The sequence below is a fragment of the Melitaea cinxia genome, chromosome 24 (genome assembly GCF_905220565.1).
Source record: "Melitaea cinxia chromosome 24, ilMelCinx1.1, whole genome shotgun sequence".
Taxonomy (NCBI): domain Eukaryota; kingdom Metazoa; phylum Arthropoda; class Insecta; order Lepidoptera; family Nymphalidae; genus Melitaea; species Melitaea cinxia.
Genome location: NC_059417.1, coordinates 4759001 through 4785765, shown reverse-complemented (window position 1 = coordinate 4785765; position 26765 = coordinate 4759001). Strand labels below are relative to the sequence as shown.

Below are 26765 nucleotides of genomic sequence, written 5' to 3'. Positions count from 1 at the left end.
ACAAAATACACAAGCACAAACGCCCAGACCAACACAAACATCTATATCGCTGATACAAATGTCTGTCGTGAGCGGGGATCGAACCTGCAACCGCCAGCGCAACAGACAGTGCTGCTGCGCGAACGCGTCGTCAATTATAAATAGAATATAGTCCAGTAGAGAAATACTTGTGTTTTTAGAGGTTTGTAACATATCTTTTGATGTTGATAGTATCAGCATTGAACCCGTGCGAAACCGGGGCGGATTGCTAATAATACAATAAAGTATAAAAATAAATCATTTTCTTAGGAAGGTGGTTAAAATACCTATTTAGTAAAATAATCTTATTTGAAATCATTTCCATACAGCATACCAATGATAAGAACAAGATTCAACATACAATTGACCTCTTACCCTGCGGTGAAGAGCAATCATGAAGGATTCGTTTACAAGGAACCTGGCTACGAGAAATACATTCACGGTACAGTACAAGATGGAATAATCTCGCTGTTCTGGATAATTGTTTATCGCATAGTAAATTATATAAGTCTTATTTTTTATTCATGTGTTCTACTTATTGAAACATTACATTATTTAGTTGTCGTTAGCATTATCATCTAGTTACTACTGTCACAGAAACAAACGATGTTAACGTTATTTATTATTGATTTTTCCTCCTTAATATGTGCACACTTCTAACCGCTGCTACTGTATCATGTCCAGTACCCAAAGGTTATTTAAAAGAAATCGCTCTTTGGCGATAATATCAACTTTAAATAAATAAATAAATATCTACACAATACACACACGGTCGTCTATTCCTAAAGTAAGAAACTTAATGCTTGTGTTATAGGTAACAGACTAACAGTCGATTGGTATAGCCATATTTTTTTTCTTCGATAAACATACTTATAAATAATACATATATAAATATATAAACAAATATATATATAACACCCTGACTCAGGGTGGGAATTGTACCCACAACCCTCGGAGCAAAAAGCAGGGTCACTACAAACTGCGCCAACGGGCTAGTCATAGTAACGCATAGTAGCGGGCTAGTCTTTGTACATCTTGTATTGTATTTTTCTTTATATGTGTCTGTATTTAGATGTACATTAATAATAAATAAATAAAATAAATTAATAAATGTTATACGTATTTTAAAAAACAAATTGCATTGCGTTATATCTTATCTCAAATTAAATCAAAATCAAAAATAATCATATTCAAATAGGCTTCAAAGGTACCTTCGAATCTTCATTTTTTTAATTTTTTTAAAGTGAGTATTATGTTTAAAAGTGAAGCTCCCACCGATTAAGAATGTAGATTCTGCAGAGAATAATCGACAAGAAACTCCACAGTTGCTCTTTTGAAAATAATATATAAGCTGTAAAATAAAGTAAAACGACATCCTAAGACATTAAAGCTACTTGATATTTTTACATTGCATCATATCTCGTTTCCGCTTCCGTCGCTTACTTAAGACAGCTAAGCCCTGAATTCCTTGACAAATGAGGTAAAAGGCTTCCTTACTTCCTTTCCTTAAGGCTTTGTGCAAGAAACGTATAGTACACAATTATGTGGTAGTTATAGATGCATAAGATGATGATACATTAAGAAACATAACTAATATCATTGTGTGCAAATAAAACTTTTATTAAAAAAGAAAAACAAACAAACAAAATATTATAACATATCTACAACATATTACTTTAGAATGAAAACTATTCTAAAAAACAATTTTTATTACTAAATTAGATGAATGATACTTAACACTTATTCGTAGTCTATATATTAATACGCGAAGTAAAAAATTTGTACTCCTTTTTATAAAAATTGCACGGATGGAAAACGATGAAATTTATAGTTTATATAGAGAAGGAGTACAAAATTATAATATTTTTTTTAATTATGCAAAAAAATACGTTAAACAATAAAAAAAAAATTACACACACTACCATGTATTTGACACACAAGCATATATACTTGTTTGTTTATTGACAACAGAACGATAATAATGTACAAACTTATAATCAATACAAATAAATAAAATTGGAGTGTCTGTTTGAAATATTAAAATAACCGCTTTTCACTAAATGCATATGGATGTATACACGGTAACATTTTTTACAATTTTTGACTCATACACAGATGTCTGTCTATTTGTTCCAGCTAATCTAAAAACGGCTGGATCGATTTTAACGGAACTTTCACTGGCAGATAGCTGTTATAGTAAGAAGTAACTTAAGCTACTTTTATTTTAGAAATTTATTTATTTTATAACTCTGCGAACTGAACAATAACTTTTTCGTTAAATTTGACGTGGACAAACTCGCGGGCACAGCTAGTTTAAATCAATTATGGACGAATTTCGACCACTCAGCGAACACTAGTTAGTATTAAACAATAAATCCCATGTCATTACTGTATGTAGTATTAGTATGTTTATCTTTTGATTGAAATATTCTCCACATTATTACTATAAAAATATAATTATTCTACGTTATAGTTTATATTATTATATCTGTTTTGCTGTTAACCATACTGGAATATAGATTTTGTGTTTCAGGAAACCTAAATATACCATAATTACATGGAAATCAGTTAAAGTAACCCATATCGCGTAAGTAGCATTCGTAAAAAAAAATAAACATTACAATCGTAACAAAAACATACAAGCTAAAATAAAGTAATTAATACCTGCTGTTGGTAGAATTGACGGAAGTGTTGGACCGACTGCGGCGATTGCAAATGGAGTCACCGCAGTTAACCACGCCCCCCTTTGTGGTGATCGAGAACGTTCGTAGCCTGTAGAGATCGTCTGATAGTCTCGGGTTGTACGGCTTCTCTGGTAATGAGCACACTCTTGGTCTTGAGTGCTCGACAACTGAAATAAATGAATACTTTTTAAAAGCTGACATTAACGTGTTATGATCTAGGAACCGTCCGAACTAGAAACGACCTTTACCACCTTTTTTATTTAATGGGTAAAAATTAATTGATATTTTTTTGTACATTAAAAATAAATTGCGAAATGGTAGGCTGAAAAGTACTGGCCAGACTATATGTAATTAATATTTTAAAAATTACTTTTTATTTAACGTTGCACCGATGAGTTTAAATAGTTAATTTTATACTTGTGTTGGCATACACTACAGGTATAAACAGGTATATTGATATAATACTCGGCCACACATAATGCACAATTTCGACTAGTTATTCTCATTCAGTTTCTAGTTCGGATTACAAACTATTAATATTTAGAATAAGTTTATTTTACTTTTTCTATGTGTGTGTGCTATGCTGTGTATGAAGATATAGCGCTACAAGAAAAAAAATTAATGCCATTGGTTCAATTGGCAATGACTACTTTCCTGTCTGAAAACATCGTACACAACAAACTGTTTGACTACCAACAAGCTAAGAAATTACCTCAACAAACAAATTTATTGAATACTTAACAGTAAAATTGTAGCAGTAGTAATAAGAACTCTACTAGCCTAACATTCGTGCCCTCGTTTATCGCCATGCAACCTTCTTAGTAAGCTTTCTTTCTACTTTAGTTTAGTGTCAACTATATTTGTATATTAAAGGTCATCTTCAATGCATTTTACATAAAACTTCTTACTCAAATCCATTAAGAATTTTATTCTATTTGTATTACAATTTAAATTTCGTGTATTCCTAATTCGGTAAATTTTAATACGGTTATCATTCATTATTTAAAGAAATTCAGAAAAAAGATTAAAGCAAATGATAAATATCCATGTACACAGAATGGGAAAATGCCAACGTTCTTATGTTAAATCGTATAATCCAGTTTTCGGAAGCAAATGTCAAAACAAGGTCATTAAGATACTTATATTAAACCAAAATGGTACCCAGTTATATGATTTTTTTTTTGAATAGAGAATTATAATAGATAAAAGATAGGAGGGAAACTTTTAGCGACCTAATAGTTATTTTTTTTAATGTATAAATTATTTTCTAGTAATTTCACTAACACTTATTATTGAATGATACTACACCTACTACAACGGCGTATGAATTTTCTATTCCTGAGATGTCATTAAAAAATAATAATATCTTTAAATAATTGTTTTTACAAATAATTAAGTTAATACGCATTATTAGATATAACTCAAGAAGTACTTGTAAGACAACAATTAAATTTAAATCCTTTCGATTGAAAAAAATCCTCAAAATCGATCCACCCAATCAAAATTTCTGAGGTAACATACATAAAAAATATACAATCCAATTGAGAAACTCCTCCTTTTTTGGGAGTCGGTTAAAATGATAATTGCTGAAGATTATCAGCACATGCATCAAACACGACTGTGTTCGAAAATTCAATTGTAGGTTCAGTAATTAGGTAGCTAAATTAAGATAACATAAGATAGCACAGTTCCATTACCACTTTGGAACTTAAAAAGCCGACCGATGGCGGGATAACCATCCAACTGCTGGCTTTGAAATACACAGGCCGAAGACGGGCAGCAGCGTCTTCGGTGCGACAAAGCCAGCCCTGCTGTCACCGACCCGCCTGCCCAGCGTGGCGACTATGGACAAAACACATGAGTCACAGTCCATTGCTGGACATAGGCCTCCACAAGTTTGCGTCTATACGAATACCTATACTTCAACATACACATACATTAACTCATCGAGAGTGTGAATTCGTAAGGTAGGCTACATTAAGCCCTCTGTTGATGTCAACGCAGTAGCCTATTTACCAGTATGTAAATTATTCATGGTTTTACAAACACAAATAAAGTCAAAATTATCGACTTTTTTATCTGCCTTCAAAAAGAAGTAGCAGGCTCTCAGTTAGATTGTGTGTTACATTTTATTTGTCATACTGATTTTGGTGATGTTTTTTATTCAAAAGCTGGTAATTGTCGTGTAGTCCCATTTAGATTTGAATGGACAATTACTCTTTAAGTTATACGTAATAATATGTTATTCATTGATTTTTGGAACGAAGTTCCTTACGGCAAGCTTGACATTTGGCTAGGCGACCGAAATGAAAAAAATGTGATGCTAAAACCGTAAGAAAAATAAATAACGGAAGTGACAAGTAATATCAATCAACACGAGTGTATAATATGACGTTTGTAAAACTAAAATATTACTAGTAAGCTTTTTTTAAAATTATTTATGTAATTTTATACTGTCGACAAAAATAAATAAAGACATGTTTTTTTATTCCACTTAATAGTTTGAATTATTATTATCTATACATATAATAAAATGGTAGGAAAGTCAAAACTGTTCATCGAATATTTTTTTTAAAGAATACTTGGGGTGTGATCTACAATCGATACCGAAGCCAAAAATATAGTCTTTAGAATTTTTTCTGTTTGTCTGTTTGTCTTTATGTATGTCCGGGATAAACTCAAAAAGTACCGCATGGATTTACTTCAAATTTGGGACGAATATTATTAAGAAGTCGGGTCAACATATAGACTACATATTATCATGCTATCACCTACCGGGAACGAGCAGTGAACCTTTATTTCCTCAACGCATTCTGTAACAACGTGTAATCTAACGATGCATATTTGAATGTTGTTGTTATTATGTTAATAACCATGGTATATAAGCTAACTTCACACTATAAAAATCACGCAATATAAGTAACTAAGCCGATAAATATAATTAAATGAGTATAAGTAGACAAGACAATTTTAAAGCAGCGCTATCTATGAGATTTTTCTGTAGATATGAAATGTAAAGAAGAAACGGGTAAATGAATGTTATTTTAAAAGGTATAATCGTAGGTATTTTTGGTGATCGTCGTGGGCAGCAGCTAGTTACTATTATTTTGTTTGATATATTTTATTTTACGGTATTTGTTATTTTCTAAAATACTAAATTTCCTAAATAATTTTATGTACTTAATTAAAAAAAAAATCAAGAACAAGAAAATATATATAAAATTCAAAATTTTTTTTTCAAATTGTGTTTGTTGCTTGTATACTATCCAAAGGAACGTCATTCCTACCTGGTGCCCCATGACACCACATCATTTTTTTTTACCTACCTTATATTAATTGTTGGTAACATTACTAAATTCGGCTTTTTTGTTTGTGGACAAACACAATTATTAAACATATCAGGCACAAAAAGTGTTTTTTTTTTACTGCAGTAAAAGACTGATGGAAAAAATCAAAACCAAGTCAAGTGAAGCCTCAAGCAAAACGAACCGTCAGAGAATCGTCCGAAAAAGTTTAAATTAATATGATATTCGTAGAAAGTTTTAATTAGGTTGTAAATAAGGATGTTTGCCTTTTATTAACTTACCTTTAATATCAATACAATTTATTTATTTAGAAGTATGTTTAATGAGATCCTCGGAAAGTTTAATAGTTACGAATTTGTCAAAAAAAAACATCATATTTGATTGATCATATATACATTTTTATATAGGTATTTTTATTTATTAATACATACCTATGGTTAAAAATTTGATATTGATTAAATGTTAGTTACAACACTTTAAATAATAAATCATATTTTCATTAATCAAAATCATTCAATTCCTATAGTTGAAGAGTTATTTTCCCAAAATTAAATTTTATCTCCTTTCAACTCAACAGGGACAACAAGGGATGACAGTTGGGCGAATACTCGTAGTCGCCTAACTGTCATCCCTGTAAAAAGTACAGCTATCCCAGGTACTAGAAGAGATATTTCAAAACATAAAAGGTCGTATGCCTCGGTAGATATTAAGACTATCAATAAATGCTTTTCCATGCTAATGGACATAGTATATAACGAAAAATGGTCGATTCAATAAAGAGAAGAAAAATGCGCAATGTTTCAGGAAACGTTTACTTGGAACTCTTAGAAAATTCAAGCTATTGAATCTAAATCCTCAAATCACTTTACGAAAGTGGAAAACATGGTTCATGTAAAAAGGCCAACAGCTCAATAAGGGTATCACTTCCGCTCCCCTATATCTGTTCATAATAACCTTTAAATCTAATTGCAAAATATTTCTTTCTTTTAGTGTCCTATTATATATGTAGATTGATAATATTATAAATAAAGAATAAAATTAAAAATATAACTATTAACGAACTGAGGAATAAAGTTATTTGTAAAAGAGTTATCATTTTATTATTCAGTATGTCGGCTCTTGATCTAATATATACACAAGTGCTTATATGCAGATAGATATTATATTTGTAATAATTCTATTTCCTACTAGTAGTACACACCTTGACAAGTACTAATATGGCTTCGTAAACACTGATTACAATAAATTCAATAAAAACTTCTCACTCTATTTCACTTCGGTACAATAAAGTTAAAAAATAAAGCGTCAAAGAGCTGGAAATGATCTCTCTTATATCATCTTTATAATTTACTAGCTGCCCGAACAGACTTCGTTCTTTCAAAAGCTAATAGTAAAAACTAATTCTTTTTTTTTTAGTTTTGTTTTAGTATTTAAACTTTCCGTGGACCTTAAGGAACATACAAAAAAAAATTAGCCGAATTTGTCGAGCCATTCACGAGTCATGCGCTTAGCAACATTCATTTTTATTTATATAGATTTTAATATCGTTAATTGAAAGTTTTGAAGATTTAGTAAGTACATACTACAACAAATTTATAGGGAGAGTTGATGGAGATAAGTTGATGGTTCAGGTATCAGACAACTACTACGGTAAAAGTGTCACCATTTTAGAGATATTATTTTTTAAATCGCTCCTATGAAATTGTAGCTATAAACTTTTTATTCTTTGGCGATAATCACAAGAATTAAGTCTAATTTAAGATAATCCTTTATGTTAAAAATAGAATTTATTTGTAGAGAGTATAAGCTATGAAGCATTACGCTACCACTCATGGAAGTGACTGAGGCATATTCGCTTATACTACTCGTTAACCCCTATTTTGACGTAAACTAACACGCTGAGGTCTCAGGAGTGATCAAAACAGATTGTCATTGAAAACAGATGTTCGTAGCGAACAAAGGCCCTTCGCAATTTCACCTGTGTTTTATATTCGACATTAGTAGTATAGCATAATATAGTTATTATGTGTATGTTATATATGTTATTATGTGTATTACACTACTTAGCGATTTTGTAAAATATACTACGGTTACAAATTCTCAAATTTATAGTGCTGAGTTGTCAAAATTCTAAGAGATAAGAGAAAAATGTACCGCCTACTTATGTTTTTAATCGACTTAAAAAAAGGACGAAGTTCTCAATTCGAATGTATTTTTTAATGTCTACTAGCTGTTCCCTGCGCGCATTGCTATGCTTTTTTGTCGTACTAACTCAGAAGCCTTTGTGGGCTCATGCACAACACTTTGCTGAAGATCACGACATGATCAAATGCACAGTTTGCGATTCTATAAAGGATATACGACTAGCCCGTTGGCGCAGCTTGTAGTGGTGTCTGTGCCGCGGGTTGCGGGTTCGATTCCCGTCCGAGCCTGAGTGTAATATTTGTATTTATATATTTATATATCTATTATTTCTATGTATATTTAAAAAAAATATATAGTTATAACAGTCGGCTGTTACCCGTAATACAAGCATTAACTTACTTAACTTCCAACCCTTCCATTCACACTCGCCTTATATACTTTTTTCGTCAATCGTTCTTCACTCATTCTCTCAACATGGCCAAACCATCTGATATTATATTTATTATCTGACATTATATTCTGATATCTATTATTATATTTATTTACTAGCTGTGCCCGCGGCTTCGCCCGCGTAGAAATCAGTGTGTCACAAAGTTTTCCCGGCAAACTTCCAGTGAAACTATTATCGAAATCGGCTTAGCCGTTCCGTAAACCTTCCTCTTGAAGCCCTCTCTCCATTGGTGAAATCGCATGAAAATCCGTTCAGTAGATTTTGAAGGAATCTTTCACATATACTTTTGGGGACTTTGTTTTATAATACACTAACTGTCGCCTGCGACTACGTCCGCGTGGTTATGAAGATATGCATTACTATTAAGATGTTTAACGCAAATTATTTTTTTATTTCAGTCACTTGAAATGCTTATCAAACTGAGTAACTTTTTAAAAGGCACAATTTAGTATAATTTAATAGTTATTTTTATAAAACCTTTCTATACACCACATTTTTAGTTTTATTTTCAGGCTGTATATGTTTCATACAAACTATCAACCCTAATTAAACCCTCTTAGCGGTGGAATATCACAAAATCCGTTCTTAGCGGACGTCAACTAACTATAATCTACCTCCCTGCCTCATCTTTGTCCATCCTGGATGGATGGACCATCCAGCGGTTATTAAGTTCTCGTGATGAGTGAGTCATTGACCTTTCTCTTTTATATATATAGATTATGATACATTATTTGGACACCTTCTCGCTATCTATAGAGTGTACACTTTAAATTTCTTTTACTCCTAAAACATAGGATTTTCATACAAACTTCCAACCCCCCGTTTTACCCCCTTAGGGGTCGAGTTTCGTAAAATCCGTTCTTAGCGGATGTCTACGTCCTATAAGGAGCCTACCTGCCAAATTTCAAGTTTATAGGTGTTATAGTTTCGGAGATTTCGTGATCAGTGAGTTAACCTACCATCCCCCGTTTTAACCCCAAAAAGGGGTTGATTTCTAAAGATACATTATTTGGACACCTTTTCATCATCTATAGAGCATACATTTTAAATTTCAAGTATTTTACTTCTAAAACATAGGACTTTCATACAAACTTCCAACCCCCCGTTTTACCCCCTTAGGGGTCAAGTTTCGTAAAATTCGTTCTTAACGGGTGTCTACGCCCTATAAGAAGCCTTTCTGCTAAATTTCAAGTTTGTAGGTGTTATAGTTTCAGAGATTTCGTGATCAGTGAGTCAACCTACCATCCCCCGTTTTAACCCCAAGAAGGGGTTGATTTCTAAAGATACATTATTTGGACACCTTTTCATCATCTATAGAGCATACATTTTAAATTTCAGGTCTCTTACTTCAAAAACATAGGACTTTCATACAAACTTCCAACCCCCGTTTTACCCCCTTAGGGGTCGATTTTCGTAAAATTCGTTCTTAGCGGATGTTTACGCCCTATAAGGAGCTTTCCTGCCAAATTTCAAGTTTGTAGGTGTTATAGTTTCGGAGATTTCGTGATCAGTGAGTCAACGTATCATCCCCCGTTTCAACCCCAAAAAGGGGTTGATTTCTAAAGATACATTATTTGGACACTTTCTCACCATCTATAGAGCATACATTTTAAATTTGAGGTCTCTTACTTCAAAAACATAGGACTTTCATACAAACTTCCAACCCCCGTTTTACCCCCTTAGGGGTCGAGTTTCGTAAAATCCGTTCTTAGCGGATGTCTACGTCCTATAAGGAGCCTACCTGCCAATTTTCAAGTTTGTAGGTGTTATAGTTTCGGAGATTTCGTGATGAGTGAGTGACCTTTCGCTTTTATATATATTATTATTATTATAGATTAAGCTATTGCATAGCTTCTATCGCGGGCCTTAAACGCGGGGACCGAATCCAGAAATTCCGTAACGAAAAAACCTCACGCTCCCCAGTCCGACGGGCACGGAGGTGTGGCTTGAAGGCCGTGCATCGTCTAACGTCGTTTCAGTTCGGCAGTCTTCGACACGGCGTTGTGTGCGTTCGATTAGAATACTTATAGAGTAATACTTATAATATAGCAACTTATGTTTCTTATTTTCGTTATCATAAACCTATAGTTTCAATGATAAATATTCCTGAATAACCAACAGCTACTGTAAGATAATAAAACCCACATGTATTGTAAAATAATAAAAATATTTTAAACAATATTAACTTTTTATTTATTTAATAAAAGAAAAAAAAATGTTTTCTTATCGGTCACCACGCTCAAAAAGTGTAACTTGAATTAATATCAAAGAAAAAGAAATACTGCATAAATAAAATAAATAAATAATTATAATTACATAAGTTGATACAAAATGCTATGCAATAGCTTTACCGCGGCAGTCCCCGAGTGTTATTTATTATTTTATTGTATACAGACAAACATGCATATTTATATACACAAATAGCATTTTATTGTGATTCACAACTTTTTAAGGTTACCGATAGATGATTCTTTTTTAAATTGGAAATTGGTGCTTGTCATGTGGTTCCATTTAAATTTGATCTGACGAGTATCTTTTGTTGTTTTTTCGACTACCTTCGGTATATTACTTATCGAAGTAAATTGAAGTCGGTTTTATTCGTTTGCGTGCTAACACAATTATTTTTTATTCATCAATTCTTTATTGTACAAAAAATAACAGAAAATTGCGTGCGTACAAAGTACACGTGTCAGAAGTAAAACTTCTTTGGCAAAATAATAAAAAAAAAAACGAATTAAATAATTGAAAAAAAAATTGTTCGAAATATTTACTGCCATCTATCGTTAACTAACCTACATTTCGTATCTCAAATTTTTTTAATACGCTGTACTCTAAGTGTCTTATTCTAAATTATATTGTCAAAATTCTTTTAACGACGTTTTATAAATATTTAATTTTAGCGTCTTCTAGTTAGATTGCAATATTTTTATATTACACGCTAGGTGGCACTACCTAGCAAAAAGAACATGAATTTTTTTTTAATTAACTTCCCTCCTGGAAGGATTGGAAGAATCTCTGGTCACATTACTCACCAAAAGAACACTACACTGCTTAAGAGTAGTATTCTTTAAATGTGATCTATATAAGTGATATTTACAAGTGGTTTAATTATGTAGTATATTAGTGGTCTCCCAGCGATTGAAATTCGACCTTAATTAATTTAAATTATAAGTTTGAACATTATTACGGTTCTGTTGTCAAAGACACTTCTATAATAATAAACAAAATTCTATATATGGGTGTGTGTGTGTGTGTCAAATACAAATACATGGTAGTGTGTATGAGGCTTTTTTAATTGATTGGATGTATTTTTATGCATATTTTTTTAAAGAAAATTAGCACTCTGCAGTCTTTCTCTGTATAAACTATAAGTGTGCCAAATTTCATACTGTTCTACTTTCTTTCATACTCTGTTCGCGCAATTTTCGTAAAAAGGGGTACAAAGTTTTTGCTTTACGTATTAATATATAGATTTTAATTTATATGGAAGCGCTAAATAGCTTGTGTTCATTGATTCTTATTAAAATTACATTTTCTGTGACAAGTCATGCAACTAGTATTGAACCTAATCCTTCTGAAACCATATAGTTTTGCTCGTCTTATTAACATCCAATTGTGGTTGTTATGTGATATAACTCTAGTACTATAGCATTTTACACAATAATAACCAATCTTGAGAAATGAACTACGCTCTGTTATAATGGCAGCGTGGTGGATTAAGCTCTTATTCTTATCCCACATGAGGAGCCTGGCAGTGGGATATTACAGGCTGAAGCGTAAATAAAATATAAATCAATTAAAGAAGTAGAGTAGTTTTACTTAAAATTGTTTGATAACATGAATTATGAAACGTTTGTCATAATTTTTATAAATGTAATAAAAGCAACGAGTATTTTTAAAACCTTTTGAATTGTTATCGACAATGCTTCTTAGGGATAAATAAAAAAAAAAAATTCTTTAAAAAAAAAGAAAAAACAAGTCTTCACTATTGACTCAAGGCTAAAAAAATACATTTTTGTGTCAATATTAATTATTTTTTTCTGATATTTGACAAGCGCCGCGTTTATTTCAAAGTGATCTCGTTATTTATTACAAAAAAGTAACGTGAAAGAAATTTTCAGCAATCCTTGTCGATAACTAACTTTTGCTTACTTGCAAGACTTCAGATTCTTTGGGAACTACAGATGTGTCACTCCTGTGCCTCGCAATCCGTCATCTGAATAGAATAAGTCCTACCCAATTTATTAAACACTGACAACAAGTTACCTTATTATATTTCACTAGAAATATAATATTCATAATCATAAATACATAATATAAATATAAAAGATATAAAAAAAATCTAGATAAGGCATATAATATCATTTTTGGATAGAGGTTTTTTCTTATAATATATAAAAATGATACATTTTCTCATTCTTTTAATACAAACATGTAAATTGTTATTAAGAAAACTTATAAAATATACATAATTTTTCACTAAATTTCTAGATTACCAGTTAAATCATGTAAACAAAGTGAATCCGTATCACAATATAGTATGATCAAAACTGAACAGAATTCCTAAAGTGAAAAAAAAAACATTTCTATATTTTTCCCTTGAGTTAATTCAAATAGTATTTGTTTTATGGAACGTAAGCCGAGGCAATGAACTGTCAAAAAATGCTCAACGATAAAATCCTTGGCTAGAATTGAGTCGTAAATATTTGTTTTCTTTTAAATCGATAAGTACTTATTCCGATGAGTCTGAGGTAACGTTGAAGTAGTAAATATGAATAAAAACGAGTTTTTCGACAAATATTCCGAAGAACTTTTGTTAGCCGTCCAAAATACTTCGCAAACCACCTGTTTGAAGTCCACCTCCTTCACCCCTACGCATTGTGACTTACCCAGATACCGGTAAGATTAAGCTTCGGAAACGGTCTTGAAGGATTCGAGACTAAGCCGTACCTATTGCGTCACCTGACCCCTGTCTACATGACCATGCATGACCGCACATTTGTCTACTCCAAGCTGATCCTGATGATACTGCTGAATTCTGTGGTGATTTTCAACAGTTTCTACAGGCGTACAAAATGAGGAACCAGCAATTTAGAATCATCCATGTAGAGAAAGTGGAAGACCTTAGTACCTCGTCTCTGAAACTAAAAGTCTGTCCCCAAGTACTCCTGGAGGGTTCTTAGAGGTTTCAAGGACAAGCAGAACAGTTTATCTGTCGGCTATGTTGGGCTGGTCGATGATGATGCCTAGCCCGTGAAAGGCTAATCTAAAGGAGCACACAATCTTTGGTCTTGTGTAGCCCACCAATGAGGGCCCCAGCCAGGCCAATACGGCGTTCTATTCTCCTCCATCTCCTCATGCTGTTACATCGCTACTTTTATGAGTAGCGCATCTAGGCTCATGGGACTTGGCTCTAACAAAAATATAACCCGTTTCTTCCAAGCCGAGACTACTCTCCATGTACGGAAGTAACAACCTGTTGACTGCCTCAATGTCACTCCAGGTCGCGATAAAGAGAAAAGATTTCCGAGATTCAGGGCGCTGCTCTGTCCCAAAGCAGCTCCCTGAATCTCGGAAATCGCCTCTTAATAGATCCCTCTCAAGTATTTCATCCACTTTTAGGGAGACTACTTCTTTAGCGACCACCTCCACAGGCGCTTCACTGCAAACGCTTTCTTGTTGTGATGTCACTGCATCGCACTCTGCGGATATGTGTTCGACTTCAGGAGCAGATTCACTTCAAAACAATCCAAGCTCAGCGGCGTCGAATACTTTCTAGGCTTTCACTGGATTCGATCAGCTTCAGCTTTGATCGTCCTTAGTTGCTTTTACAACAGCCTAGAAATAGAAAGGAGTGGCCCTATTCTAATCTGCCGGGAACCACGCGGTGGTTATTAAGTAAGTGCTAAGTGACAATTAAAAATGTATGAAAACTTTATTTTTACAACTATATATTTTGCACTATAATAAATGTAACAAAACTTACTTTTTATAAATTATTAACAGTGGTAATCTATATAAATAATATTACATAATATTCAATGCTAATTCATAAGATTCAATACTAAAGAATACTTTACAGGACTTACCTGGTAATTCCAAAAAGTTAGATGTTCGCCTTTGACGTCCACGCATCGTATTTTGAAAATTAAGCGGTCCGATATCTTCTACTGAGTCACAGTTTGATACAGTAGACTCTCGCGATCCACGCCTACTCGCCAAATATGCCAACCCCCCCTTCATCGACCCTCGGCGCATCGGAGAACATGGTCTGCTGATGCTAGTAGAACGAGTTTGAGGAGTATCGTCAGTTAAATCTGTTAGATCAGATGTCGATTTTCTGATCCTTGAAGACGTCTCCGTGGCTTCGTCATCAGCATCGTTGACAATCGCAGATGGTGTCCCAGGCATTGCATCGATTGAATCATCCGTATGACTTGAAATTATACTCGGCGATGTCACCAGCCGAGGTGAACTTACTGTGGAGGTAGAACCATATAGCTTTCTCGTTCGATTAGGCGACACATAACCAGGATTAGTATGAATATGTACTGGTGGAGGCTTCGGTGATCTAGACTTTTCTCGGCGGTTATGTTTCAGTGATGTGGTATAATGCAGGCCATGATGAGGTCGATCAAAGTTGCAAGGGCTCGTGCGTTCAAGCGGTGGTTCTGCAACTTGGGGGAAATGGAAGTGCCTTGGACTCACTGGACTTCGGTGACCGTGGGCGATTGGACTCTTTGGAGGCACGTGTTTATCATAACTGCAGCCGGATTGTGGAGTATAGTATCCAGAGGAAGATGTGCTGGATGTAATGGAGGGACTCTTTTGAGGAAAAATGAAATGTCGAGGACTTTTTGGGGTGAGCGGCTTTGGAGAGAGTGGAGGATATCCGCTAGGACTATTCACTGCCATTATATTTAATAATTCACCTTTATCGCCACGACGTTAGATTCATTTCACCGTAATCTGAAAAGAAATAAGAGAGTTATTCGCAATATGGAAAACTAGAGTATCATCTATACAAATAAATAAAATTGGACTGTCTGTTTGTAATATTAAAAAATACCAAAATAACATATTTTACAATTTTTGTCTGCCTGTCTGTCTGTCTATTTGCTCTAATTTCTGAAACGGCAAGACCGATTTTGACGGGACTTTTACTGGCTGATAGCTGATGTAATAATGAGTAACTTAAGCTACTTTTATTTCAGAAAATTATTTATTTTACAACTGCGAACCGGACGAAATCGCACTTTTTTAACTCTCAGCTAGTTTAATCTATAAATGTTGTGTATATTTTACGTTGCATATTATTCAAAATAAGAATAGCCGTTGAAGAATATAATAAATTTATTTTTACTTTAAAATATATAAATTAAAATCATTATAATATATTTATTATTATATTGATAAAAATCCAAAAACTTATATAATATTTAATTTATAGTTTGATGTGTATTCTGTATAAAAGTATCTATTTTGAAGCATATTAATGCATTTTTATATATATAATAATATAGAGATTTAAACGTAACCGCTTGCCGTATGTTTTATTTTTTGAGATAGCACAGCAACACAGCACACGCTGCAACCTAATTTACATATTAATAGGTGTAAAATTATAGGGAACGTATAATTCGTTGTTGAACGATTTTGTTGGATTACATCCTTTAACGTCACGCGTTTTAGATATATTAAAAATAATTGTGTTTGCTCGTAAACGAAAAAAAACCGACTTCAGTTACATCGAAAGTAATACAACGTAAGTAGACGAAAAAAAATAACAAACGCACCAGTCGTCACTACGATTTTCGAGGGTTTCCCTCGATTTCTCTGGGATTTTATCATCAAATCCTGTTTTCCTTATCATGGTATCACACCTTGGATATCTCCTTTCCAACAAAAAATAATTATTAAAATCGGTTCATAAACGACGAAGTTATCCCAGAACATTCATCTTTGTACAAATGTGTCAATAATTTCATAATTATATAACTAAAAAAACGAGTATACAGTAAAAACAAACTTTAAAAAGATTTATAAAATAATTTTGTGTTTTAAATTCTCATTTGAGACATTTATTTCTTTTACTTTTTTGTTACTTTTCTTATTTTATTATTATTTATCTATGCTTATATTATAAAGAGGAAAAATTTGATTGTTTGCATCGAATAGGCTCCGAAACTCACTTTTGGGAAGCTACACTATTCGCGGCTGACATAGGATATATAATATTTTCAAAAAGTTAGAGGATTTTTTTTTAAATACCCGTGCGAAGCCTGGGCTGGATGCTAGTATTACATAAAATAAATACGTGTTTCATTTATACGTAATATAGTATGTAAAATGTAACCATGAAAATCTTACTTAAATTTATAATCAATTTATTTGAAATAACATTTATGAGTCGAGTGTTTTAGACAGAAGGTAATTATTAATTTCACTCACAAAGTTAAGGATAAAATTTGAGAATGCTCCTGTATTGTTGTTAATTAATTAAAAGTATGGTAAACTGTGAGCTCGTGTGTGTGTTCAATTCATATAGTAATGTATAAAAGGACTTATATATTAATTAAATATCATTTAATATTTAGCTATTAGTATATAACATCAAACTAATACTATTAATCTTTCAAATGTAGACTCACGGGGTGTGGGGATGTATTGTAGTATTTGTGATATAAAATAGTTATGAAAACTTGTTTAATTTTGTGTCGTAGGTATTAAAGTTCAGCAATTTTATTGAGATCAGATGACAAGAGAAGCTAAAGTTTTATACTTTATAAAGAATTAATATAAGAATTCATTTCTCATAAAATAATGAATGTTTGTTTTGAATCGACTAGAAAATCACTTTAACACCTATTGTCGTGCGCTTGATTTGTATAAATATTTGAGGTTTCGTTGCCATTGGTTCCGGTTGTTATGATAGACACCTCATGGTAGGTCAGTTATCCGCAAACCTGCGGCGGAACTGGGAAGGGAGCGGAATGTTTAGCTCTTACATAAAGAGGAAAGCATTGCAGACCTACGAAATAGTTGCAGGTTTTTTCAAATTTTCAAAGCATATGAATTAGACATATTTTTACAAACCAATCCGCCAACCCACAGGGGAGCAGCGGGAAACTGCGATCCTTCTCCTACATGGAAAAAAGAAGCCTATGCTCAGCTGTGGGATGTTACAGGCTCAATCTTGATCGTGATTCAAACCAATATACAGGAGAAGAGTGATACAAAACTCTTATTATTTATTATATAAACTTAATAGAATATAGATTTATTTAAGCAAAATCGTAAAAATGAGACTCACTAACGAGCATCTAAACCGGTTTTATGTGAAACAACTTTATTTATACGACTCCCAGCATCCCAAGTATTTCTCGGTTTATTTCGGTGAAATTGTTCACATTTCATAAAACAATGCGGTTTTATGTACAACGCTTTATATACTGTTAGTTGTTTTGTTATTATGTTTAAATGTTTCTGTTTTGGTATAAAACAGTTTAACGAGTTCTGCGAGAGACGTTAATAATTTTAACCAGGTCAAAATTATTTTTATTGACTAATAACCTTAAAACTTTACTATCTGTGTATATTTTGATGTTTTTATGGACTAATTAGCTGTACCCTGCGCGGGTTGCTACGCTTTTTTTGTGATCGTACCAACTCAGAAACCTTTGTGTGCTCATGCACAACATTTTGCTGAAGATCGTGACATGATCAAATGCATCGTTTACGATTCTATAAAGGACATACAGTCAAACATTCATTTTCAGATTATACATTACTAGCTGACATAAAGAATGTCGTACCACCAGATTTTTGTTTGTGAAAATATCAGTTTTAGTTTTATTTTCTCTATACAAACCTTGTCTTAGCAATAATAGACTCTCATTAAGAGAAAGAATTATATAATTTGACGTAAAACTTATACGCGTACATATATTTTTACGATTCTTTTTGAAGTGAAATTTCTTTCGGCGCATGAGGGTAAATTTTTTACGGACGAAACGGCAACGTTTTGATGAAACGGCAACGTTTTGATGAAACGGCAACGTTTTGATGAAACGGCAACGTTTTGATGAAACGGCAATGTTTTCGTCGATCACGCAGGAACGGTAATATAAAACTTTAGATTTGTATAAATATAAACGAGACTAAAAAATTAGTTTGTCAAAGAAGTTTCACTTGTGACATGTGTACTTTGTACGCACGCACTTTTTTATTTACATATAAGCTACAAGCTTTTCGTTCGCTGACTTCGTCTGCAATAGCTATCCCTTTCATCAAGCTTACAAATATAAATACCAGCCTTGGATTAACAGAAGGTACTTTCAAATGTCCCGGCAGAGTGGTTAAGGATGGATTCAAGTTATTTGGACTTACTCAAGAGAGCTGTTATGTCTTTAATTTCTGAACGAACAAACAAAAAGATTTTATAATATTTAATGTTTTAAATACTATTTGATAGACAGACATAAATGAGAATTAATTGATTTTATTCTTAATATTGAGTATAGTGTCCTTTAAAAAAAAATTTAAAACGCCTTCTATAATTAGTTTATAAGTATAGTATGTTGATACCTATGAGTGATAACGTTGTTAAGGCGAATTCTTCAAGTACAATATATATAGTCAAGTATATACTTAAGGCACAATTGTGCAGAATTAAAAAATGATAATACAAACTTTCTTTTTAAATACCATCACTATTTTAACTGACTTTTTGTATGTTATTATGAAACATTCCGCCAACATCCGCATTTCCTTACTAATAACACTACAAATTCTTATATTTGTCCTTTGTCATGAAAGATTATAGTCAAGAAGCTTATTCTACAAAAAAAAAAAAACGAATTAAGTTCCAATCCTATTTCACTTTGTTTTTAAGCCAAATCTATCTTATCCGCTAAGGATAATATATCGGTCGAGTACCGGCTTTATCAACAGGGTCAGTGGTTCCGGCGTTAACCCTCCATTGACTCATAAAATTACTTTTTTTCTTTATAATATATACTTATATTACTTACATTTTCGACATATTTCAACTTGCCTGTTTAATTGAAAATTAAGTATGGAACTTGTCTACTGTTCTTGTAAAGGAGACTGGAAAATGTTTTTGTTCTTGAAGATTTTTTCTTTATGATCTTTTGATACAAATACCCTTAAGAGCAAGTAATATTTATAAAAGTTTTACAAAGACCGTTGTTTATTACTTGTTTTATTACTTACGTAGATGTATTGTATCAAAAGATGTACGTATATTAATTTATAAATGAGTAGCTGACCTCGCAAACGTTGTTTTGCCATATGTGTTATATCCTTAATCCCCACCTCTCTTATAAATTAGCTGTATTATAAATAGACGTTGGCCGATTTTCAGACTTACCCGATATGCACACGAAATTTCATAAAAAGCGGTCCAGCTATTTAGAATGAGTATGGTAACTAACATTGTGACACGAGAATTTTATATTTAAGATTTATCATTATAAAAATAGACAACTTTTAGTTTAGATACTATAATAGAATTTTCCACATCAATTATATATATATATATATATATATATATATATATATATATATATATTATATAATATATATAAGCAATTTTTGGTTACAAAGCATTAAGCTACAAGTGACGCTATTAGAATTGTAACCAAAAATACATACCAATTTTTAAAACAACGCGAGTAAAACTGCAACAATTGTATAGTATTAGTATTAAAGATGGCGGATAAAAGCCGGCATAAACAATGATCGTGAACAATACAAGGAAAGTGAGTTTCTTTTATAAAATGAGATTCTTGTTTCATTCTTGTTTTACGTCTGTAATAAATGAATATCTGCGTCTGTCGGTTCAATACTCGGTTTGTATTGAACGTTATTTAATAGGAAAAATTGTTTCCAACCGACTTGAAATGCGAGGAGAGATGAGGTTATCAATTGCTCATTGTTTCCTTTTTTGAAAATTGACATGACATTTGTAGCTTTTGTTTTTTTTTCGTAAAAAGGATGTTTGAAAACAAAGACAATGAATTGAGATTGCAATAGGGATACGTAAATTGAAAGTGACGTTAGAGAATATGAAACAATCGTTAATTTGTACAAGTTGATTTCTTTAATAGGTAAGTATCTCTTCCATTTTGAAGTAACACTTTTCAAAATGGAAGTCTTTTGGTACTAGTAACTGACCATGTCAATGTTATTGATAGATTGATTGATTCCGCTTGTAACATCCCTCTGCTAGGTATAAACCTCTATCTTCATGTAGAGGAAGATTCGAGGCTCAATCTACCACGCCACTCAATATCATCGATCGACAAATCAAATTGCAACAGCAGACTTGGAATCCAGCACGAACGAAAAAAGCAAAAAATTCGAAATGTTTCTGGTTTTCATCTTTTTGGTTGCGACATTCCTTCATACGTCAAAGCTCTCGCCTCGAGGCTGAAGGGAAACAGATATCAAATTATTTTCAACGTTCTTCTGATATAAATATACTTTTGCACAGGGCACAAAAAATTTTTGAAACCGTCCTCATTTATTTCCTAATCTTATATGTATGACAGTGAATCGCTATGTTTGTAGGGACGTGCAACTCTCGAACAACTGCCTCAAGTTGATGACTATTTTTTTATGTTTACCATTGTCTGACAAGACCGAAAATATTCATGAAAAAATATGCCAGTAAGAACCTAGTAATATTTTAATGTTCGCACTTTAACGAATTAATCTCAGTTATATAGGAATAAGACTCCATTCACAAAAATATCGAAATAAAATTCGAAGCAACTCGAAATTCCAAGGATATTTCGTTTCCCAACATATGCTTAGATTTCTGAGGAAAAGCCACAAATTACCGTTCTGAAATCCGGCAAAATGAATTTCCGACATGGTTTCCGCATAATGCGTATGCTTTTAACCTCCATAACTACACACATACTCACAACAAGTTTGTTTTATATTGTTTTTAGTACAAACACCACTTTCCCCTTTTAACGTTACTGCTCTTACTTGTAAATTTAGTTGTCATTTTACCAATTCATGCTACATACATAACTTCACTCACTTCAGTCTAACGCAGTCCACTGTTGTACTTAGGCCTCCAAACCGCAGACCGCAGGGCTGACTTTGTCACTACATACATAAATATTAATATTTACATTTGAAACTGTGTGATGAAAATTATTTTAGTTATTTCTTTATCGGGTAAGCCTTCAAAAAATACAAACTATTTACACCCATATGTAGGTATTGCCAACGGCTTACAATCACGGCATCTGAATGTTGCATAAGCGGTGGCGGATTTGATGTCCATTCATGAAAAACGTAATAAGTCAAACGGACTATACATTTGTGTCAGTCGAAACCTACAAGGCATGTTACATTCAACTCATACAACGCAAACACGTTGGGGCTAGGAAACAAACGTGTTCCGTTTGTTTACAAGCCCCAACAAGAATTTTGTTTTACCCTGGGTCACCAGGGTGATTACATTCTACTGGGGGTCATTCGGCATGACCGCGGTAGCCCCCACCACACTACACGGGATTTACGTGCGGAGCTTAGAGCAGCCCTCCGCGACGACTGCTCCACTGTGTAGAAACGGACTCTCCTCATTCAACATGAAACGTTAGATTCGTGTCACAAATGGAATAATTAAAATCCTAATTGTTTCAGGTCGTTTTATTAATATTCATGAAGTTCTGTTCAAACGTAAGGTCAGTGCCTTCTTTCCTATTCATCTACTCTCAATAAACAACAGTCAGTTGCACTAGATTCAAAAGTTAATTTTTATTTTAAACTATTTATTTAATTCCTTTTTTTATTTATGGATATAAAAGTAAAAAATAAAATTAAAACAAAAGGCAGGTCTAATACACGCTAGAACTACTGGTGTTCAATCTTTAGACCAGATAGAAAAAAAGTAAGCACAAATAAAAAGTAAAAAGAATAATTAATATACACAAATATGTATATTTAAGTATGCGCACATATAAATACACACACATACCAACACAAGACGAAATTGCAATGTTTAAAACTATAACAAATAATGTGAAATGAATACAGAATATATTTAAGGCCATGTCTTCCCAAATACTAAAGGTTTCAATAAAAATGTAAATAAATATTCATTTCTTGAAATAAATGAACCGTTAAGTTAAAGCTTATTAGTTCCAAAAATAAAATATTTATTTTGACGTTCCTTTTGTTCTCAAAGAGTCCGAACAAATGTTATACCTTTTGGACACGGCGGTCGGCGGGCAAACTTTGAAACATAAAAGGGATTTAGTATTATAAAAATACTGTAGTAACTTCTTTTTTTCTTTGAAATAACTTTATACGAAATAAATTATTATACAAAAGCGATAAATATCTATACTTCTTTACTTTTAATAAAATCCTTTCACTAGATAGTCGTCGATAGACATTTATTAACAAATCAGATGACTCCGTGCGCTCGTTTGACCACTTATTATAAAAAAATTATAAACAATATTGCGTGCATATTTTAGAATTTTATCTGTCACTTTGTATAAGCCCGCCAATCATACATCATAATAAATACTTAATTATTTTTAAATACCGTTTTCTATATGTACGAGTACACACCTGAGCATACTTTTTTTTTAAATAAAATATCACACTACTTTAAACCGTCTTAAATTATTTACTTTTTAAACAGAGACACAAATGTAATTTTAGTTTTTAATTAGTTTTGCTTTTGAGTAACATATTTACATTAGTATTACTATGTATTTAAAACATTTAAGGGTTTATTTAGTTATTTACTGGTAGGACTTGAAAAAATATATTTCTTTAGAAAACTTTAATCGAAAAACGTTTGTTTCATGCTCTTAAAAGTGTAATTTATGTCAAAAACAGACATTTATTTTAAGTCAAAGAACAAAAAACAAAATGCTATCTTTCTATCTTTAAATAACACAATCCCAAATACAATTTCTCATAATTCCTTTGATCCTGTCTGGAGTGGAATTTCTGAAACGCTGTAAATTCCTAAAATAAAGTAGTAAATTCTAAACCACGCAACAGACATAGGTCATAAAATATTCCACCCTCTTACTTGTCGAATCTTCAGAAAGTGACCCTTATTAGATTTTCACACGTCGTAGAAGAACCCTACTAGCCCAATTTCGTATGTCAAGCTTAATTAGTTTAGGTTCGGCGATGATGAATTGGTCTGTCAGTCAATCCTGACTTGTTATTATATAAGTTTATGTCTATAGGTACACGTAGAAGGCAAATGTCCACGACTGATATATGAACTTTCAGTCTGACAACATACACAAGTTTGAAATTTTGAAAGGATATTAATTTTATACTGCGATGTCAACTGGGAAAAAATGTCTAGAACTTTTATCCCATAAAATAGGGGAATAGAGTATGAGTGTCTAAATGAAGCTGGCATTTTTATTTGAAACAAATGAAATGTTGTACTTCATTTGTTTATAAAAAATAATAAAACAGGTACTTAGGAATTCACTCCTGCATGTAGTCTTGATATTTTCAAACTGTTGTTTGATATTACTGTTTCGAGATGTTATGAAGTGGATGCATATATACATTTTTCATGCTCGTTATAAATACTTCGAATTATGGTTTTTATGTTTAAAATCAATGATTCGATAACATCAAAGAAAGTCTCATGTTAAATTATGCTCAAAATGCTTAACATTTATATGATTATGATTATATATTTATATATTTTTTTTAATATTTTACTACAAAATCTTCCATGCAAGTAAACCTAGCCACTTAGTTTTTTTTTTCATTCAAGTGAAAGGTTTACTAAATGACATACTAGGTACAAAAATGGACATAATATTTTTATTATTGATCATTTTCCACATTTCACGTGCCTATATCCAAATCTTTAGTTCATTACTTAATTAGAATTATAAAAATCCATCAACTTGGTACAAAAATAAAAGAATTATCAAACATTTCTGAAAACTTAAATCAAAACCGTTTTATCTACCAAAGGCGAGTAAAATGGCACATATGGTGTGGACAATATGGTATACCAAAGTACTGAAAAATAGTCTGTTATATGCAGAGGTACACGTAAAACATTTTGTCTCTCGGAACATCTGACTTCGGCTCATGACGCATGAGCAATTCCTTCCATCACCTCAAGCACCAAGCCTCTTCTTAGATCTATAACAGAGTTCATTACCTACAATAAATAAAAGGACAATCTTCATCATCCTAAACAGTCTTTTTATACAACTAAGTTGGCAAACAAGCGTAAGTTTCACCTGATGGTAAGCGATTAACGTAGCTTATAAACACCTGCATTACCATAAGCATTGCAAACGCGTTGCGTTTTTATTACACAAATTTCATATTATTATTTGTTACTAAATGACCCTATATAGGTCATTACAAGAATTAATATGTCTGTACTTTTTTAGAAAACACAATGTGTTATTTTACCCACCTCTGATACCCACCTATGATATTTTGCACGCCTCTCCTTTAAGGCATATTTAAATTATGTATATACTTCCGTTGAATTTGTGAGCGACAAAGGATAACCAGAACTTTTAACAATCAAGTACTTTTCTAAACGTCTTGCAAATGATTAGCCGTAAATCTTACATTTTTGTATTTTTTTTACATAAAAAAAAAAACAAAAATCTGTTTCGCTGTTTACTAACCACAAATTGTAAAAAGCGGAACTAATTTGTCTTTGGAGCCCTTCGCCGACACAAGCAGAAATCAACATCAAAGACATCGTAACCAATTACCGAAGACCTCTAGACCACTTCATAAATAAACGTGTATAATTCTTATGGCGTTGACATAAAATTCATAATAGCAATTGACTAGCTGAAACGAATGGGTCAATGTGAGCTGGACATTGGAGGCACTTTAATTTGAACCGTATGCCAATGCTGTGATAGCAGTTTCATTATACGATGACTCAATTCAAAGACATTTTTCGCAGTAATCTAGTTGAATATTAAGTTACTCGGTACATTGTCACGTCAGATACTCTTGCTTGAATGAAACTTAACGAACTTACGAGAAAAGGATTTTTATTCTGAACAGGAATTTTAAAGTTTAAATAGTGAAAACGTGAATGTACGATAAAGAATATTTTGATCACTGATTGAATAAATCTAAAGCTTTTTCTTTCTTAAAACATGCTAAAATTCAAAATTGTCACGCATTGAAAATTTTCCTGTGTCCCAATATGTATAATCTGTGTGTCTATTATCATTATAATTCATAAAAGTAGAAACAAACAAGTAAAAACAAATAAGTAAGGAAAAAAGACGACCCGTTGGCGCAACGGTCATAGTAACCAGTGGGTTTGTGGCTGTTTCGCTGGCGATTGCGGGCTCGGTCCCCGAACATGACAAACATTTGTATTGGCCATACAGATATTTGCCGTAATCTGAGCGTTTGTGCAGTCCTTGTAGGTCTCCCCACTGTGCCTCGGAGAGCACGTTAAGCCGTCAGTCTCGATTGTTATCATGTACACCTGATAGCGATCGTTACTCAGTAGGGAATATATCCGCCAATTCACATTGAATCGAATGTTTTGGTATATCATAATTCTGTCTAATATTTTTCTAATTCCAGTGTTTGTCTTGTTACATTGTAGGCTATTAAGCTAAATTTGGTTGTATTTTGTACTATTTTTTAACTAAACCAGTTATAATGTAGACCTTACTGTTCGAAGGTGGAAACAAAGCTTATCTGTGCTCTATAGAAACAACTGAAAGCGAGCAAACTAAAAAAAATAAGTTAAGAACATCAGTAAAAGAACTGATATTCCCGCAGTGAAACATACACTACTACATGGCCGTTTTAGCCGTAGATCAACAAAGTACTTGTAGCCCTTTGCAATTTCAATAACATCGCTAAACATTTTTTAATATATGTATCCCTAATAACACAAAAATAAAATCGTACAAACATCACTAAACTAAATTAAGTAACTATATTACAAACTCCAACATTCAAAACATTTCAAATAATTCAATAAACACAACAAGAAAACTTGTTCACTAATTAGATTGAGCTTCTGTTGAACGTAGCGTCGTTAAAACAAACAGTTTTAAAGCACCTGGAGCAATACAGAGAGATAGTTATGAAACATTTAATATTTGTCGAGCAATC

At 32.5% G+C, this 26765-nt stretch overlaps 1 protein-coding gene across 1 annotated transcript in view; it reads right to left on the bottom strand.

The window, feature by feature from the left end:
• The window catches only part of LOC123665672, a 62173-nt gene extending 46655 nt beyond the window's left edge, over positions 1–15518 (bottom strand). Inside the window, exons 1-2 of the mRNA XM_045599939.1 lie at positions 14693–15518; positions 2683–2869 (exon numbers count right to left, since the gene is read on the bottom strand). Of these exons, the coding sequence (XP_045455895.1) occupies positions 2683–2869; positions 14693–15518 (1013 nt within the window). The remainder of the gene's footprint in view (positions 1–2682; positions 2870–14692) is intronic.
• Between the last annotated feature and the right edge of the window lie 11247 nt (positions 15519–26765).